Consider the following 20,198-nt stretch of genomic DNA (forward strand, 5'->3'; position numbering starts at 1 on the left):
CACGCGGCCGGCACACGCACAGAAATAACGTACTTCTCACAAGTACCTCCTTCGCTGCCCGTGCTCCAGGCAAGCACCCGCGCTCCTTGCTGGGAAACGCCACACAGCCCTACAGGAAAATGCTTTTTTAAAGCATATTTTCCCTACCCTCATTTCTGACGCGGTCACGCTCCATACAGTTGTGTCAACGCACAGCGGGCAGCACTGGCAAAATACTCTGAAAATTTCGGTACCCTGCCTCCTTCCCGTCAGCAACAACTCCGAACACAGAAGCGTGCTGCATCCTGAACGTGGAGGGTAACGGGAAAAAAAAATTATGAAGTGGCAACAGATCCGTAACCTGCGAAGAAAAGATGGGCTTCTTGCTTTCTTCTGCCAGAAACATAAACTGATATCCAGAACAGTATTTTGGCTTGAAACTGAGAGATCGGAGATGTGGCCTGCCAGATTATTGCCAACCCAACCGAACAAATACCAAACGTTTATCCATGTGATCCATCACAATGGAATTACTACAGACAAACTGCCAACTTAGCCAGAGACTTTTGAAACAAAGAAAGAAATCGGCCTGAAAAGTAGAAAAAGCGTGATTTTTTTTTCCCCCCCGATAGCAGAACGGGAGAGAGCAGTGGGAAGAGAGCAGCGGCACGGAGCTCACCCCAGGGAGGCAGATCGCACCGGGCAGATGGGTGCACACAGGCACAGCACCCATGTCTCCCGTGGGGAGGGGACCCTGCACGACTCAGGGTGGGGGAGACAACTGCAAGGGCTTTTTTGTGGTGGTGGGGACAACTAGAAACTTTTTGAGATTAGTTACAGAAAGCTGTTTATAAGTTTATACCAAGCATCTTGTACTGTAGCTCATCTGGTGCATTGCTGGTATCGGTCTTGAATGGATAGTTCACTGATGGCTGGTTAATTATGTCCCATTAATAAATCAATGAAGCGCTTTGATCCCGATTTGATTTATATTAGGTTATTTGAGCAGCTTCTCGCTGCAGTAAGCGTGTATCATAGCTTTCCCTGCCTGCCTTTCTGAAAAATTAAGAGAGAAACTTGATACGGTAAACAAAGTTTAGCTCTCAAATATTTTATGACTAATTCAACCACTTAAAGGAAATCACTGATGGGTTCAAGAGCTGACCAGGGAAAAAATGATCTCCCATTATTTTAGAGGGAGTAAAACACCTTTGCTTGAGAAAAATAATGCCACATTGACTTTATAAAAACATATAAAAGGCAACTATGATTTCTGCGTAGCTAATAAGTTTTAATAAAAAATTTATTACTTTTTCAGTTTAAAAACTTATGTTAGAATAAACAGAGGCCTGACAAAACTACTAAACCACAGAGCTGCTCTACTGCGTCGGTCTGTTCATCGAGCCATTTTTTCCCCAATGTAGACAGGGACTCACAACAGCGCAGAAAACAACCAGCAGGCCACGGAGCAGGACAACACAACAGCACAGTTAGCATCTCACAATTTGTTATATTGGATTTTATTGTTATTTTTCTGCTGCGAATTCTGTTTTCCTGCAATTCCACTAAGCTTAGGTAAACTATATACCATGTACCAGAGTTTAACTCTCCTGCTGGCTGCTCCCCATAACAGCGTTTGTTGCCAAAGCTATGAATTTAGAGAAATGGGGGAAAAACCACCTAAGGATGGTATCGTAAAAGAAGAGTCACAATTACATTCCTTGTTATTTATGACCCTGAGAGTGGAAATGTGCTGACAAACATCCTTCTTCCCGCGCTACCACAGCCCTCGGCACAGCATGTCCTACACACCCAGTAACCTTCACCCCGCAGCTTTTCCTCTTTTCCCAGCGGATGCAAAGCTTCACAGGGGCGGGGGGAGATCCCGGCAAGAGCAGGTGGCAAACGGGGATCGGGCTATTAGTGCAGGGGCAAAAGAGAGAAAAGAGATCGCAGCTCTTAGAAACCCCCAGTCTTGTCTTTTCTTTAAAAGTGTGAAGAGAGGAGGTTGTTTCTGTAAAATTAGGGAAAATTAGGATGGCCGCCTGCCACCACTGGCTAGCGGTACTCTTCGAAGAAGCCACTGAAGACATTTGGGAGCAATTTCTTTCCAGAAACAAGATTCGTGATCTGAACTGAGAGAAGCCCACTGGCAAAAGATATTCCCTGAAAGGTAAATGTATTTCTTCGTTCTACGGCCTTTCTGCCTTATGTTAAATTTATGAGCTTTTATGTTCTGTTGTATTTTCAGCTTTCAGCTCAGAAAACCACAGTCGTGGCACAGAACGAAAAAATCCCATAAAGTCAAAAAGTATAAAAAGAGATTTAACTGTCTCCTCTTAATTTCTTCCCTTCTCTGGATAAATCTCTGATGCAGGCTGTTACTCTTCGGTGGGGGCAGGGGAAACGCACACCTCCCAAACTGCTGCACAGCTCCTGGGCCGTCACCATCGCCCAAACCAAAGCCACCCCAAGCCCAGGGCTCAGGGGCAGGGATGACCTCTCCTCCCTGCCCACCCCACCCGTGACTCTGCAGGCAACAGAGAAATGGGGTTTCTCTGGAACCTCTACGCTGCCTGTGCTGCTGCCGCCATCCATAAATGTCCACGTGGGTTTGGTACCAAAACCACATCAGCTCCATCCAATCCATCTTCCATAGCTGCAAAGTGCTGAGCCCTAATATGTGACAGTATGGTGGTCAAAATTATTCTATTTTCAAGCTATCACACACACACACAAAAAGTTTTTGATGAGGCCAGGCAGGTCTGCCAAACAAAATCTCTGTCTAAAAAGCTTCCCAAATCACACACACACACGAAAAAAAAACCCACTACTTTATTTAGCTTCGGTTGTTCTCCTTCTCTCCAAAAGCTGTGAGCCATAAATCTCTCCAGAACAGAGCCCATTAACGTAATCTCTAACAACCTGTTACACCGGCGGTACCAGCCAGCTGTCACCACCGCGCCTATTCAGGCTTTATAAATTGCTCCTGGAAAAGAGCAGGAACACCGAACCTGGGTTTTTGTTTTTCTATCAGAAGAATGCAAGGCTAGAACATAATAATTGTGTTTCGAAAAATGATACAAGAGCTACACAGTAGATGGTTTAGCTATCATCCCGCCTCGTTTCTAACTGAAGGCAAATGAGCCAGCCTTAAGAAGAAAAAGAGTCCAAAATGGGTTACAATAAACTGAGCCGGAGAAAGTGAAGCCCTGAAAATTAAGTTTTAGAAGTCTGTAAACTTCATCTACGCAATTAACCTTCATCCTTCCTTACTCTCACAATGTTATTCCAAGCAGCTGTGATATTTGGAGCGACTCCTTAAACCTACACCTGAAGCCATGCACATTAAGAAAATACATTTCTCTGTTTCTCTATAGATGTAGAATATAGTGTGCAGAGAATATATATATTTTAATTGGGCTTGAGGAGAAAGCAGAAAACAGTGTCAATATTTAATTTTAATGTCAGAAAGCAAAATTCTCTTTCAGAGAACTTTTCAGAAACTCAACTCCTGCTCTTTGGGAGGAGGAGCTTGGTGGCATCGAAACTTGGAAAAGGAGTTTTAACTTCTAAAACACCATTCTCATTCACGTCATCACCTGCACGTGGAATAATTTCATTTGGTTTTGTTATACAAAAAACCCTGCTGCCTTCACTTCTGGGTAGAATCACTAAAATATTGATTAGCCATAACTTTTTAAATTGAAAACATGATTTAAACAAGACAGAGTATGTACACCAGGAACTCCAAAGAGTGGATTTCTTTTTTTTTTTTCCCCCCTATTTAATGTTTCTGCCATTCTCCTCCCATTGCACAAGAGCCTCTCAGCTCATGTATGTTTTCTCTTGGTGCTGTATACAGCCCAATCCAGCTTTTGCCAGAGGATGCAAAAGCTGGTGCCGAAGGCGCCCTTGGCAGCACGGACTGACCGTGAGGGCCAAGAGCATCTGTGAAGAAAATGTGAAGCAACAGTTTGGGGCACATTTGAACGTTCCTGACTCTCCTGATGTCATCCAGCAACACGATGCTGTGAAATGCGCAGTCCTCAAGGTTGGCAGAACAGATGGAGCCGTAACCTTTACTGGAGACTCTGGTTACACGGCTTCTGCATCTTAAATAATTTATATGATCTGATCATATGGGAGCTTCAGCTGTGGAAACAGATGATGCTGAAACCAGATCTGATCCAATCTGTTCGCTCACCACTGTTCAAAAACCGGGAAAGGTGAGCAGGTCACCCGGCAGCCCGTGGGGCTTTCGGCCCCAAACACTTGTTTATTACTGTTTATTGCCTTTACCATGACTCGGCGTAGGTTTGCGGTGCACGTTTGCTTCAGCTAATCAACTTTAACCCAATTTTGCTCTGAAACCGAGCAAAAGATTTCCCCAAATTACAGTTTGGACGATCTGCAGATGGAGATAGGAGTTAGGCAGCCACGGTATACATTATCATACAAATACCTAAATAACAAACAGTAGCCTGCTCTTAAGAGAAAATATTTACAAACGGGTAACAGCGCTTTTGCAGGACTGGAGTGGTAAAAAGGACCCCAATTTTAAACACACTGAGAAGAAAGTTTGGGCTGAGAGCGGCGTCTGTGCCGCCTCTCCGGACGGGCGACGCTGCGCGGGGATGCCAGCGAGGAAGCAGCGCGAGCGCGCGACCTGCATCAGCCTCAGAAGCGCAAATGACACCCCGTGTTTCGCACGCCTTTCTGGACAGCTGGGGCAGTCCGAAAGCTCACCCAAAACCGCGCAGGAGAAGGATACTAAAGTAAAGCAGCCCCCGCTCAGCTTACTTTAATATTCCAGACTAAAGCTGATTCATGAACAGACCCACTATTGCTGTTCCGGGATGCACAACAGCGAGCGGGGCAGATGGTCAGGGGTGGCAGCGGCTTCGCTCATCTGATTTTCATCCATCACCGCGACGCTGTCAGGGCCCTCGGTCACGTGCGTTCCACTTACTCACTTTTTCAGTTCATGCAAGGCATCCAAAAAAAGCCCACGGAACAAGATGTACAGCCGATATTTACTACCCGGCCCTGCCAGCATTCCTGGTTTTTTAGACAAGCTTGGAGAAGTAAATTTGCTCTTGGCTGAGAGAACCTCTGCCAGGTTTTCCATCCTAAGTGCATTTTAATTGGATCCCCGCTCAAACTTTTCAAAAAACAGTATTTAATGAAAACAAACAGATGTACAACCACCAAATGTCACTGTAAGATCGTTAAGTTGTGTCATCACCAAGTTTTAGCAAAACTAAAAAATAAATGGAGAGTTCTGACAGGGAAATACGGTTGCTATAGAAGTCCAGCTTCCACAAACACAACCTCCCTAGCAGAGAGGAGCTCCTACCACAGACCGAGCGGGCGCCCGCGCCAGCGCCTGCCTGCTCCCGCGCGCGGGCTGCTCTCATCCCCCTTCCCGAACCCCCCCGCAGCGTCCTGCTGCCCTCCCATTGCCCATCCTCACCGCATCTGCTGCGGGCCGGGGCACGTCTCAGCTAATTCAACAGAAACCCCTTCAAAATATATAGAAAAAAAAAAAAAGAGTTTCCATCACATCTACTACCTGAACAGATGCATCCAGCACGGTCACCCAAGCCCACCCGCTGAGGAGTGGAGCTGTGGGTGGAAACCTCTACCCAAGGCAGGACACAGCTCCCCTTGGCAGCAGTTCTGCAAGTCCTATGGCCTCCTGCACAAACACACCCGCTTGCAGAAGTTCCCAGCTATCCTCGGGAGAAGCCGCCCCGGTTGATAATTCCGCTTACAGCAGGTGCTGCCCGTGCAAACGAAGAGTGGAAGGAGAAGAGTTTGGAATGATACACTGGGGATACGGTCAAAGAGATCACAGGCGCCAGATCCTTCCACCCAGCCACAATCATGCTTCAAAATACTCGCATCAACATTATGACTCCTGTTTCTAAGAATAAAGCTGAATAACATGATCAATGGTTTCTCCCTCTACTTTCCATAGGAAAGCAAAGCAAAGAGCCTGTCTAAACTTTCTTTCCCTCCTTAATGAAACTCTTATTGATTTTTCATCCTTGTGAATCATTGCCTTGGAGCAATTTCTTTTAGCTGCAGGGTCTCACATTTAATTTGTATGTATGCTTAAGGGAAAGGTTATCAACGGAGTCTCCAGAGAGATACTAAAAGGGGTTTATGAGAAAGTTATGAAATTTTACATATGGCACTTACCAACCTAGTTAAAAGAAAAAAGCCAGCCTAGAATAATGCATGACATGAACAACCAGCAGTTTCACACAGCATCCTATGCCACTTCTGTGCAGCTGTCAGTGCATAAGGACAACAGAAGTCAGACTGAATAGATTCATGTTGATAAAGAGTAAAAATAAAATAAAATAAAAATAAAATAAAATAAAATAAACACAGGAGAAATTCTTTCAGATGTATGGATCTTCCACATGTTAATAGCTACCCAAAGACAAGTAGACCAGAACATGGGAATGTGTCCATAGGATACCAGGACAGTTACTGGCACTAAAATGTATATTCAGTTCAGGCATGAAGAAACTGTTAGGATTTAAAAAAAATAATAATTAAAAAAAAATCCATCAGCAGTACACATTAACAGACAGTTTTGTCAGTACCATCAAAGACATAAAAAGAAATAAATCTCTGATAATTTATTCTTAAGCTAAAATTTCCCAGCTGCTTCAATTGCTGTTTACATGGGGAAAAAAATCTAAAATTCTATGGACCTTTTAGTTCTCATTCATGCAAAATATGCTAATTTTACTAGTCAACGGAGGAAGTAAATTTATGAGCCAACGGGCATCCTCCAGGATATAGTAATCCACTAACTGTAATATAGGTTTACATCTAAGAAAAGGAGATACACTTTTGCTTAAAAGTCAGTATTTTGTATTGTGATTAATATTGTCCAAATGGCACTGTCCAAAGGAAAAAGGATTGGCTAGAATTGGTTCCAGAAGACCTGAAAACAAGAGTCTTTCACAAAGTAGATGGGGGAGGGGGAAGGGATCACGTCCTAGAAAACTTACTTTTTTTTTAGAAAAAAAACCTGAATCAAGTCTGTCGCTTTATCAGCCAGCCGCCCAGTCTACCTGTTGGCCTTGAGAGGTGCAGCAGGAAGAAAGCTTGATGGAAATCATTTTATTCCCATTTTCTCACGCGTCTGTCTTTTTCTTAAAAGTATCAACTTCCTAGTGCTATCCTGACGGTGATAATACGATTGTCCTTAACCAGCTCCCAAATTCCCTGATTAAGGAAGGAATTACACAGGCTCACCTCGCCAGTATCAGCTGATATCCCCCAGCAGGGACCTGCGACAGCGCCTGCGGCGTGCTGCCCACGCAGCTGAGACCGCAGCAGAGGAGAGGCACCCCCGTCGGTCACGGGGACTAGACCGAAGATCAGACTCTCTGAGAAGGTCAAACTCACGATCCGAAGCGTGCCAAAGGAAGAGGAGCCCTTGAACGGCACAGGAACAAGCGCTGGATAAAGCTGAATGAGATTACTGATGTAAGATGCTTATTGCCACCGCTAGGAAAAGCGGCACACGGGGCAAAAAGGAGATTTTACGGAGATAAACAGATTTTAAAAATTCATCCGTTGCTCATGACAGTTAGGTCTTCTACTCCAAGAACGTTTAAGAACTGTAGGAAGTTATATTGGGACGAGAAAATGTTAGGAAAACTTTTAAACTCTCACAAAATAGCCAATACTAAAATACTGAGATTAAAAGAAAGAACATTTATAAAATCCTACATGAAGCAAACACGAAAAGGTTGCTCAGTTGCGAGATTACTGAGTAATGTAACCTTTCAAAGCAGCAACAAAAAGCGATTAGACCATCCCTCAGATTGAAAATGATTGATTATTACTGCTAATATTGGAATGGAAGTTGACTGTAATACTTGTGATGTAATTGCTTTATTGAATGCTGCATAGCTTTATTTGGTAATATATTCAGAACATTGCGAGTTTACCATTTCTTTAGCTCCTGATACACTAAAACACACAGACATATAGTTACAATATATTTATCCCAATGATATTGTATTAAAAGCACATATTAAGGTTAGCTCCTGACCTTTCAGTTCAGGTCTATGGGGAATCTTCTGCCCACAGAATCATCTAGTAGATTTGAGTACCAGCAACTTTCCATCTTCAGCATATGTTCACCGGTTTATTCCATAAACTGTATCAAAATACCTTAAATCTGATTTGGGGCCCTGTGTGCTGTAATAATTCAATCATTTTGATGACTTTGAAAGCTGGCTCATCTATTTAAAAAAAATCAATCAAGGACAAGTACATCACAGTGAAGAAGATGAATAAGTAAAACTTTTTTTTTTTTAATCAGAGTACATTAAAATTTTAAAATACCTATAGGCAAAGCAGGGATTTTTTAGTTTGTTTTTCACTTTTGTTTTTATTCAAAAAGCAGCCTTCAATATTTAAATGTAACTGCATAGAATTACATTCTCACCTGCTTTTGAGTTTCTTTGATTTCTTACCCCCTGGTGTCACACCCAGCTTTTTTGAAGGGAGTCCTAGAAAAGGTCAGTAATAAATTAGCCACCAATAAATACCCAACATGAGAGTGAAAATTTGAGGCTGCCTGAGCGCCCGCTACTAAACCAAGCAACATGTTGGAAAAAGCTTGTAACAAAAAGCACAAAGTACTTTAGAGTGTTCCGAACATAAATATAATGTTACCTTTAAAGCAGTAAGTATGAAAAATATCAAAAGAAGGTGTGTAATACCAAGCTTATCACCTATTGCGCACATATATTGACTTAACTGAGACACACTCACTTATCTACAAAGCATAAATTGGGTTTTAAGTACTGTACTTTGCAAGACCCTGAGGGCACAGTAACATTACCATCATCATTTACTCCGACTTCCTTCCCTCTCATTTGATCCTTCTCCAGCCTTTCCTAAACGTTGCAGCTATATTTCTATTTCTGCCACTACACCAGTGTCCTTGGCTAGATGGCAACACAATTATACACGGTTGACATATAATACACGCAAAAAATAACGCATAAACATACACGCACGGACACTAACATGTAAGCAACATATTTAATACTCAGGCACATGGTATAACTTTCATCTCAGTGCTACACATACAAGGATATACTTGGCACTTTTTTTTTTTTTTTTGCACATATTTTCATGTTTGGAGCCAATTCTGAAAGTAAGGTTTTCTTAGAACTTTGCAGAGGAATACAGAAGATAGAGGATTGGTATTTCCTCAAGAGAAGAGCGTGATCAATAATAGTTGAAGTTTGGATAAACCCTCATTATCGGATTTCTACAACTCTGAAATGAATACATGTTGTCTACCTGTTAAGCACAGACAACTCCACGCATTATAAGCTCACTGCTAGCAGTAAGTAATGTTAAACTTGACAGTACACGTTTGCAGAATCAAGAATTTTCCACATTAACACTGATTGAAATTAAGATACTATACTTGGGTTATGAAATATTTAATGCCAGTTGAAAAAAAGATATACTGAATTAGTTTAACTGAAAATATTGAAAGCTTATATAACTTATCCTAGTCATACAGTGTACACATTTAACACACAGAGCTGCAAACGTTTTATTGAAATTCATTTTTACTTTCGCTTGAATGCAGCTTTACTTTATTAATACAAGCAAGAATATTAAGGGAATGACAATAAAAACCCTACACAAGCACTACTTTGTGTGCACCGTATTTAATAAAAGAACTTCTGAAAAGTTCCGGGTGTTTTATCATTACAGCCTCTTTTTATTCCTCACCTGTAAAAACTCAAATTCTGTACTCTATCCAGGCAGCTGCTTCAAAATTATGTAGCTAATACACATCAGAATTGATTAAATGTGCAAAACTAATTTTTCTAGATCCAGTGTCTCCACTGTGAAGATCTTCCATAGCTAGAAGAAAAGTGCTTAGTTTGCTTAAAAGCAACTGGGTGATATAAATCAATTTAACTAATGGGTCAAAAGATCTTAAAGATGTCACAAGTACTGAATTTATTTCTGTCTTCAGCAGCTTCAAACTTGTGAAATTTATGGTTATAAAAGTTCTACTGTAGAGAAGTAAAACATGCCTCACACATAGGTGGATATTTTTAAACTATTGATATTTGAAGGTCTTTCGGTCTCAGGGGTAACAGAATGAAGCCCAGAGGACACCGATCAGTGCAAAAGTTCAGGTGATAACACAGTAAACACCAGATATCCCCTCGCCCTTGTTTAATCATGTGGCTGGCAGCACCAGCCATGTTTCATACTTCTGTTGACCTATTTCAATAGGTTAATAAAGTCCCAGTAAAGACTTATTAAAGTACCTACCTTACGCATTTAATTTTTTAAGTATATTGAAAATGTAATACTTTAAATGTCAGGAAGGCATAGTGAACTATTATTTCAAATAAAGCGTAGGAACACTTTTAAAGTTGCTGTTGACTATGCCGGGGGATATGAATCCTTTCATTACCACTTCATTCTGTACAGGGCATAAACACAGCTCTCCGCTTGCCTGCAGGTACTTGGGCTGCACTGGTGGCATCAGCCCCTTCTCAAAGTCTTCTGCTGGAAGTTTGACAGCACTGCTTTATAAAGAGGCACAAAGAGCTTTTAAAACCAGATCCTGTGGAATACAGAGAGGGGTAAAAAAATATACATCAATGAGTGGGCAAAACCAAGCAGCAAAAATACTGGCTTAAGGTAAATAACGTAGGTTTACCGGTACTTTCCCCGGCAACAGTTGGGCACCAAGTCGCGCAAGCTGTGGCGCGGCAGCAACGCGGGCTCCGCGTTTGAGGCGTCGGGCTGGCTCCTCTTTGAACATATGCCCTTTCAAGTGAAATTAATCACTCCCTTTATCACTCCTGCAGCATCTGGAGCCATAATCATTACCCAACTGCTGAGAAAGAAATGAAACCACTAATCGCACAGGGAGTAGGGCTTAGTGTTCAGAGCAGGGAAGTTTTTATTAAGTTCTCATTTGAAAAGTGATTTTTCACGGCTAGCCTTCCAGGACATGCCACACAAAAGCTGGATACACTTCAGCAACTGTCTACAACTCATCCCCCAGCATATAGAACCAATATATTTAGAACCGCTATAATTAGGTTTTAACACGCTTTTCCAAATTTAGCTCTATAATCCTAAATTGCTGTTACACACAAGTATGACACAGAGATGGGTTTAACCATAAACTTTAGAAGGTCTCTAGAAGAAACTGCAGAAGTCTACAGAGCGGTAGACACCTGGCAAGAGCAAGGACCAGCTACTGCCTCTGGATTCACACACGCCTACTGATCTCAGCAGGAATTCTCTATGCAAACTGAAGCTCATATATTCGAAACTACTACCTTAAGTGGGCATTTCACCATATCTATCCTCTTGCTGAGGGTGATTAAAATAAGCTATATGAACGCTATGTCAATAATCTGGATTACCATGAAATATCCCTCATCCCTTCTAACTTCTCCATTTCATTTTCCTGGCTTTTATCATTCAAACTTTTGAAAAGAAAATAATGAAAAAGTAATAAGTTGATGGCAGCAGGACTATTCCCAGACAAACCAGGCAAAAATAAGTAATTCCAGGGAAATACGGGTATCAGTGGGCAGACTACCCAAAGACCCTTGTCCCTAGAAAGGGTCAGCTGCATTACCTGCATACTGAGAACAACAATATGCATCTTAGGGATTTCTAATAGAAATTCGTGTATTTTCACCCACAGTAAATCTGCTCTACGCAAGAGCTGAATGAGGAAGTTATTATCCCAATATACTGAAATCGTTCAATTAAGTGGCTGAGTGAAATTCTTACCCTAACTAACTTAAGATATAATTATTAAAAAAAAACTGCAGGGTTCTGAACAAGGGCAGCAGAATAATTAAATCTAGTACTCCGCTGAAACAGGCTGAAAATGTGATCATCCATTTTTAATGCTCCGCCTATACATAACAACAGAAATCTTTCCAACAGCTGCATTCAATTAAAAAAATATTAACCCCAAGGAAAAAGTACAAAAACATCCCCATCTGTTTTTCTTGCCACTCACTGTGCTTCTTTTGTGAGTGAAATATGTACAACAATACAATCCAACAAAGTTGAATGAAAAGTACCACAATTCCAATAATAAGCTATCTTTTTTTTTTTTAAATGAACAATTTAAAAGAAACCGCTTTTGCAGATTTTCCCCTGTGACCCGCAGCTCTGTTCCCATAGTAACTATTGAGGAAAGAAAAGGATAAGACGCCTAACTTATACTTTTCCCAATACCAACAGAAAACAGAAAAAGCACCTTATTCTCAAAAACTATTATTCTCAGGAAGGGAAGACAGACATTAAAAGATTAGCGTGAATCTCCTGTGTAATCTAGTTTAAACACCCACCTACTGAACATTTGACATCGGTTAGACAAAGATATTTGTTAAAGCGTGTAGTCTTTGTGTAAAAGAACTATTGAAATAGTTTTGCAAGCCCAACAATAACAAAATTACCAGGCACATGCTGGAAAAGCTTACATCAGAACGCAGCAAGCACCGCCGCCAGCCCACAGCCCTGCTGGGGCACAGTGCTCGTCTCTGCGGAGGAGCTACCACCCTGCCTATTACCTCCGAGCCTATGAAGTGTTAATTTTAACATGCATTTCGGTGTCATTTCAGTTCCTCCTTTGTTTGCCTCTTTAATTTGACTGAGACTCTGTGCTTCCCGTATTGCTCGCTGTAGTGCGCTCTTCTAGGAAATAATACAGAAGCGAGCAATTCCTTCTTCAAGCAGTGCCACCAAGAACGTTTCACTGGTGTCTTCAAGTCCCTACAGGAAACCACAGGTAGTAAGAACATACCAGATTTTACAGACAAGGACAAAGGGCACCAGTGTAAGCACTTCTGCACCTCTGAGCATGCTTCCCAAACCGTAACTCCTCCAAGAGTTGTCTCTTGATGCCTCTGACACTGGATGGCATTCTCTGGGCCAACAGGGCAGGTTCTTCAGCCATGCCCCACATGCTGAACTTTTAGCCCCGTGGATTAAGGATAAATCCAGAAGCTCTGGTGGACAGGACCCAGGTGGGTATGCAGCGGGCTGCCGTGGCACATTTATCCAACGCAGCAGCAGATCGCAATTACCTGGCCAGGCTGGAAGATGAGCTTCCAGCGTAGGAAAGGTTCTTCAGGAGACAGATCAAGCTCTTCTCACGTACATTTGTCCACTTCTCCAACAAACTCACCAGCATTTACTGCCTGAGGACACAAGGTCTCCACCAACTTTGAAATGCCTCACCCACATAAACATAATTTGTACCATGATTGCAGAGGATTATAAAGTAAGGCAACCGATGCATCTCCACAACTCCACACAAATTGGATTTAAGTGTTGAGGAAACAAGACCAGATGAGGATACTGTATCAGAACTGGAACGATGAGGGTGAGGTGAAGTAGCAGAACCATACCCAACAACATTTAGAGCTGTGTGGCACAGAAAGGTGAAAGTGTGGCTAGGAAAGGGTAAGGAATAATGAGGAGAGAAAACCGAGTATTTAGAAATCTGAAACAACTGCACTTCTGTCTAAGGAAATATGAGATTAGCTTTGAGGCCACCCTTAAACCTTCTCAAATATCCGTGATTGGTATCAGCCAGCACATTAAGTTTTGCTGCTAATGAAATTTTGCAAAACAACTTTCTTTACAAAGTTTCAAATATTACTGTTTTTTTAAAAAAAGTTTTGCAGAACTAAAAGTATATTTATATTGTCCCATAAAATACTCTTTGTAGATAATTATTTTAGATTAATTTAGAACTAATTTTGAAGTACTATTTTTTTATATTTAAAATCACTTTTTTTTAATGACTACTTAATGAAATTATACCAGCATTAAAAACAAATAAACTACTTCAAATTAAACTGTTTATTACAAAATATTCAACAAGAGCACCACCTATGTGATTCCAAGATATTTTATGCCAGGCATTTCTAATGAAAATTATAAAATATCAGTGGGTGAAGTCTCATCTGAGATTTGATATAATTCTGAGGAGCGATGTTTAGAAAAGATTTAGTTTGACAAACCAGTTCAAAGAGGATATATTTACTAACGAGGGTCCAGAAGAGCTTGGTATCCTTAAATTGATTAGAAGCAACTACCAAAAGAAGAATTACTTAAAGAATATTCTGGCTCAAGTGCAAAGGTATAACCTGATCATGAATAAAGATCCAAGTAAGAAGACTTAGAATTCTAGAACAAATTTTCAAATATCAAGTTTATGGCAACAATCTGACTAGCTTTAGAATGGAACTTACTAATTTTTTTTTAAATTGTTTATTAGTTGTTGCTGCTGCCAATATCACAAGATTGCAATCTAGAACCCGAGAACCACTGCAGTCCTAAACTCTTAGTATAGTGAGGAACCTTAGAATCATTCAAAATCTGATTAAATCAAGGCTAAATTTCCACTTTAGAGTTTCAATATTTAAAATTCCATCCTCCCAGATAGCATAACAACAACCTACAGTTAGAACATTCACCACAAAATGAGATGTTTGGAAGCATCAGACAGTCTGACAAATAGCATAAAAGTTACAGACAGCACACAAAGATCACTAGAAAGACAATTGCACTGCATTCATGAATTGTTGTCCTATCTAACGAGAAAAAACACCACACACAAACATAACAATCTGGGATAGATTGTCATTCTTCATCTTGTAGAGCTTTTGGGAAGACATCACTTGTTGCAGAGCTATCTTTGAACCTCTTTTCAGTAGGTTTGAGCTCTACTGTCCTTTGAAGATCTGGGCTCCTTTTAACATCTGGTGTACACAGGTAAAAGTTTGTCTTTTAAGACATAAGGTCAAAGGCACTTCCAAACCAGTACTTGGCCTTCCTAAAATTAGGATCTTGAGAAAGGGCATTTTATGGCAGTATTATCTGAGAACAGAGAAGAGAAGAGAAGATGTTTTTCATCTCAGCCATAACTGACTCACCCACATTCACAAGTAGTTCAAAGGTTCCTCCACACTAGTTGTTCCCCAAGAAGTTCATTTCATACCCTTTCCATTATGGATTATTTCTGAAGAAAGACTAATGATCAAAACCCATTTGCCAACCCTATTATAAGAATGACTTTCAAATATGGGTAATAACTCCGAAGTAAAGATTTTTTGTGTTCACCTGGGGCAAGAGAACTTACGGTTCACCACACCTGGCTCCCAGAAGCCCACAAACACCAGAAGGTTAATGGTTTCTTCCTCAGGTAAAATCTCTCTACTGTGATCAGCTGTATTACAAATCCATTTCACAGTCTGATATCTCACTTTCAGTGCTCTTCCGTTCGTAACAGGGAGCGTGTCCCTGCTGGGCTAAATCCCCATCCTGATTCATTTTTTTGAGAGAATTACAGATGGAGAACTCACGGGGACATCACATCTGGGTGTCTAATAGTCCTCCTCCTCTTTTCTGTAGTACACTGAATATTATTTCTACATTAAATAGCTTTTTAACCAAAATTAGGAAACATTTTTCCTAAACATCGTAACGTTTTCATCCCCCCGAAAAATTTTAAAATACTCCCCTTATTAAGAAAAAACTATATCCTGATTTAGCTCTGAGAGCTCTGAGCCCCTCTCCCATAAAGCACCCAAGTATTTCATGTTGCACTTAATTTAGACTTTAGAACTAAATTTTAGAGTTTTGCCAAAAAATAAACCAACTAGAATCATGATGTGGATTCCTGTGTGTATCAATATTCTATTTACAGTTTTAAAAGCGTGAATGGCCACCACTAAAACGCATTTGCATTACAGAAATTCTAGGCACTTTTAGGACCATTCAAGAGTTTCGCCATCAACATGGCGAAAAATGCAAATTGTTAATTGGCGATTGCATTCAACACTATAAATTTACAAGGATTTAGATCCAATTAAATTTTCTCAAGTTTCTATCACTAAAACTACTTTGTTATTTAGCAAGTGTCAGAAAATTATTCAGCTATTTGAGGTTGCTGAGTAGTTTAATTGGTATAATTATTGCTTCATGTTTAGGCTAGTGGTCATAAAATAAGTATCCAACAAGAAATGTCTTGAAACCGAAAGATACGGTGTACAGGTATTTAGACATTGATACATCATCTCTAGAAACCAAAAGCTAAAATTAAATGGTTTTAAGACAGGCCACAACTAAGAAAAATGCAAGCGCTAGCCCTTTGAATAGCTGAGGGAAGAGTACGTATAATACACCTCACACTGCCAAGTTCTTAAATTTTAGAAATATAGAGCTCGAGATTTTGTAGATGCAGTGATTTCAACACAGTTGCTTTCACCTCCATCAAGACCATCAATCCCAGCATGAAAATGTATGAGTCTTCATTAGATAAGCTAAGAATTTCGCTGAAGAAAAGCCTGCTTTATCAACTACAGCGCTGACACAATGCTTTCCTTTTTTTTTTTTCCCCATCCATATTAAGGATGCATCTCTGGACTCCTATGTGCCAGGAAAATTTACTTTAGTACTTACAAATTAATTTTCTTAAAGTCAGAGCTTTCGGGAGCATAATCTTATTTAATTACAAAGCATGGCATTTCAATGAAGTTGAATTTCTCTACAGCAGGTAAGTAACTTGCCATGCTTGCAACAGACAATTCAAGATTTAAAAACAAAACAGATCACCTCCTTTCCCATTAGGGGTTGCTCATTTCTCATTAGATTGTTTCATTAAAAGAAACAGACAACAGCTGCAGATTTTCTTTCTGTCAGAATGGATCTGCTCAGTTCTGACATTAAAAGCTACTTCACATTAAGTTCACTGTGCTGTGCTTGTATTTGATTTTTATTATTTTTTTGTCTTGGGCACAGAAGTCCTCAAACTACAGGATGATTTTTTTATTATACAAACCACAGATCTCATTAGGCCAAGATCTCCATGAGCTACATCCTGACGTTATTTTATTATTAATATCTTGCCGCAACAGGTTATGTTAACCCTTCTGCCTGTCTGGACCTACCTGCTCCATTTAAATTACCATCCCTCTCTTCCCCAAACGTTCCCTTTGGAAAGAAAGACACACCTTTGTGATTAACTGTACCTGAAAAAACATTTCAAGCAGAGTAAAAAAATGCATAGAAAAGCAAGCCACACATGGCACCCTGATGGCAGACTACCATTTACACCCTTTTGTAACTGATTTCAAGGTCCCTGCAATTTTACTTTAATACACCTGCTTCCAAATGCCTCCGAAAGGAGATCTGCAACAACTAGCACTGCTGCAGTGCTATCACAGGAAAGCCACTGCTTTATTACCTATGCCCTGACACTGCAAAAGACACCTAGTCCCTTCCAACCACGATTTTTCCCAAACAAGTATCCGTTCAGACTATTGAGAGAAATCTCAGCCCGCTGCGTTATTTCTTAGGACAACTGCAAAAGACCAAGATCCAGGATTTAGAAACGCTGCTGCTTCACTACTACTGCAGAGAAAATAGAGGCTTCACAAATAATACTTTGTTTCTTAGCAAAACAAAACATTTTGGGTGAACATACTATTTATTTCAACCTAGAACTAAATGTTTTGGGCTTAGATATAACTTCTATCTAATTTTCAACAAAATACTCCCACGAAAAAATGAAAACTTTGCCTACAGATATAAAAATATTCAACTGGAGGGGAAAAAAAAAAAAAAAATCTTTGTTTTGCCAAACAGGACAATGAATTTGGCTCAAGCTCACAAGTTATTTTCATTTGGAAAACATTTCACTCAAAGTCGTTTTCTACCTCTCATTACTACATAAGCAGAGAAGGTATATCAAAATACTGTTAGGATTTAAGGTTTTTAAAATGACTATTGAGAGCTCAGATATTTTTAATTCACTGTGGGAGTTGCAAGAACTGACAATTTTCTTCTGCATCTGGAAGACAGACCTTTGCAATGAGCTCATCACAGGGCTTTCAGAGCACGGTACCCTACATCCACACAAACCTGTCAACCCCTTTTTTTAGTTCTAAATACATCTGCCTCAGATACCTTTGAAGCACTGATATCTCTTTATTGTCAGCTGCAATCATCAAGTCAAATTACATTTTTATGCCTTCCAATGAACACCTCTAAAGACTGATGGTACAATACACTTCAGAACTGAAGAGAAGACAGACGGCATTGAAGGGTCTAATTTGTCTTAAGAAAACAATTCTACCTTTCAACGCTTGTTCTAAAATCACGTAAATAACAGTCAATTGGAGAAAGACAGTTTATGTTGTTGTTTATTTCCTCTTCATTTTACATGTAAGACATTGAAAAAAAAAAAAAAAAAAAAAAAAAGCCTTTAGAACCATAGTACAAGATTGCGCTTAACCAGCACTCAGCCTCCCATCCCAGTGGCCGGGGTGAGAAGCTTGCGTTGATCCTACCAGAAGGACCAGAGCCATCCCAGAATAATTATTTCATTATTCAGCTAATGTGGTCTCTTACCTTCTATGGAACTATAATTAAAAAAAAGCAAATAACCAAAACAGCAAAGAACCTGTCCAAAAAAAGGGGGAAATTATTTCTCCAACAAATTTAATCGCTCTGTTGTTCAGTCATAAAAGGCCAAACCTCAAAGTGATCCTGGGCAATGAAACCCCTGGTTCAGTTGCACATTTTTGATCAAGTACTTTTAAGTAAGCATTTCCCAAATTTGCCAGTCTTTCCACTTCACTGAACATTCTTTGTTGTTGTGTTGTGCTACAAAATAAGCATCCAGTGCGTCGTGCTTAGTTTTATACATCCGTATCATACCATTTCTTATTTACCTCCTTCCTCCCACCAAGAGTCTCAGTATTATCAATGTGTCTTCACAAATTTCCCAAATTTTGTGCGTGCCCGGTTTTCAACATTCAAATACTGCATGTATCCAATCTGACTGATGGACAGAAATAATTTACTAAATGTACCAATGAAATGTTAATTATGAATAGATCAACCAAGAGTATGGACTTCTGGCTCAGTTCATCCTGAAAGATGTTGGTGTGCCCTTTCCATTGAAACATGAGAAGAAAATTATTAAATATTTCAAATGAAGCAACATTAGGATGATGATATCAGGATGCAGTAAAAATTTTACTCTTGGACAGAAAGCATTGAGGAGTCCAGAATTATCCACTAGTCACCCTGGTGCATAACTGCAACAGACATGACTATTACTAATTTAAAATAGGGATTAAATCCCCCTATTTTTCAGTTACAAAAAAATTTAGGATAGAATACATTATCAGGCTTTTTTAACTTATTATTGAGCTAAAACTGAATGGAGAAAGGGCAATCACTCCATCCTCGAATGCAGGAATTATCTAGTAGGTAAGTCAACATCTCTTTTTCCTACCTGTTTTCCAGACAAACTGATGACCTCTCCTGCCTTCCGGATCAGCTGTTTGTAACATCAAGAAAACAAACAAAAGGAAGGACTTCCCCAGGCTCTGCCATGCCCAATGAGGAGAAACCCAGTTCTGTTGCAGAAGCATAATTCAGATAATTCAGTGTCTTGTCTTCTTTAGTCCTAGAATTAACAAAACAGAAAAAAAAAAGAAAAAGCTTGCTGAGAGACTTAAAACACCAAGGCAACAGGCTCGGCCTAAGGGCAACCTGGTGGCCACTGCGCATTTCATACTCCCTGTGTGCCACATTCACTGAGGACACGGTTGTTACAGAGGCTTCACTCTAATGAGAAAGAGAAGGAAAAAAGGGGAGTTGTGGTGAGAGGGGAGGGCCAGCTCCCAGAGGACCTGCAGTCTCACCCTACAAAGCCAGTCATCATAAGTGCTTTTAGCAGGTTCTTAAAAAAATAAAAAAAAATTTTTTAAAAATCTACCAGTGCGAATAAATGGCAAGGGATCCAGTAACAGTCTGTGATGTGTCCCTTCTTCTCTGTTTATCTTTAGCATGAATATTATCATGTTATAGGCAGACTAAACCAAAGCTGAGAATGGATTCCAGGGGCAAAATTCAGCTCTGAATACAGACCCCATGTCCTACATTTAAGATCCCTGACAACTGAAATTGTTTTAGCTCCATACGATGCGTGAACATAAGATACACAAAAGCAACATGAGAAATGCAGCAGGAATCGGGGGCTGCTTATCAGTACATGAACCAGCCTGAAAGGGAAAACTAGACATTCCTCGGACATTTCTCTGGAATTTGGGAATCACGTTTAAGTCCTTGATCTTTGA

The 20,198-nt window shown here is 40.2% G+C and overlaps 1 protein-coding gene across 1 annotated transcript in view; it reads right to left on the reverse strand.

Annotated features, from left to right (window-relative positions):
• Positions 1-19,981, reverse strand: part of THSD7B (thrombospondin type 1 domain containing 7B) — a 274,077-nt gene extending 254,096 nt beyond the window's left edge. Inside the window, exon 1 of the mRNA XM_082001598.1 lies at positions 19,352-19,981. Coding sequence (XP_081857724.1) covers positions 19,352-19,490 — 139 coding nt within the window. The 5' untranslated portion in view covers positions 19,491-19,981. The remainder of the gene's footprint in view (positions 1-19,351) is intronic.
• Positions 19,982-20,198: the final 217 nt, after the last annotated feature.

Source organism: Phaethon aethereus (genome assembly GCF_964289735.1).
Source record: "Phaethon aethereus genome assembly, chromosome: 6".
Classification (NCBI taxonomy): domain Eukaryota; kingdom Metazoa; phylum Chordata; class Aves; order Phaethontiformes; family Phaethontidae; genus Phaethon; species Phaethon aethereus.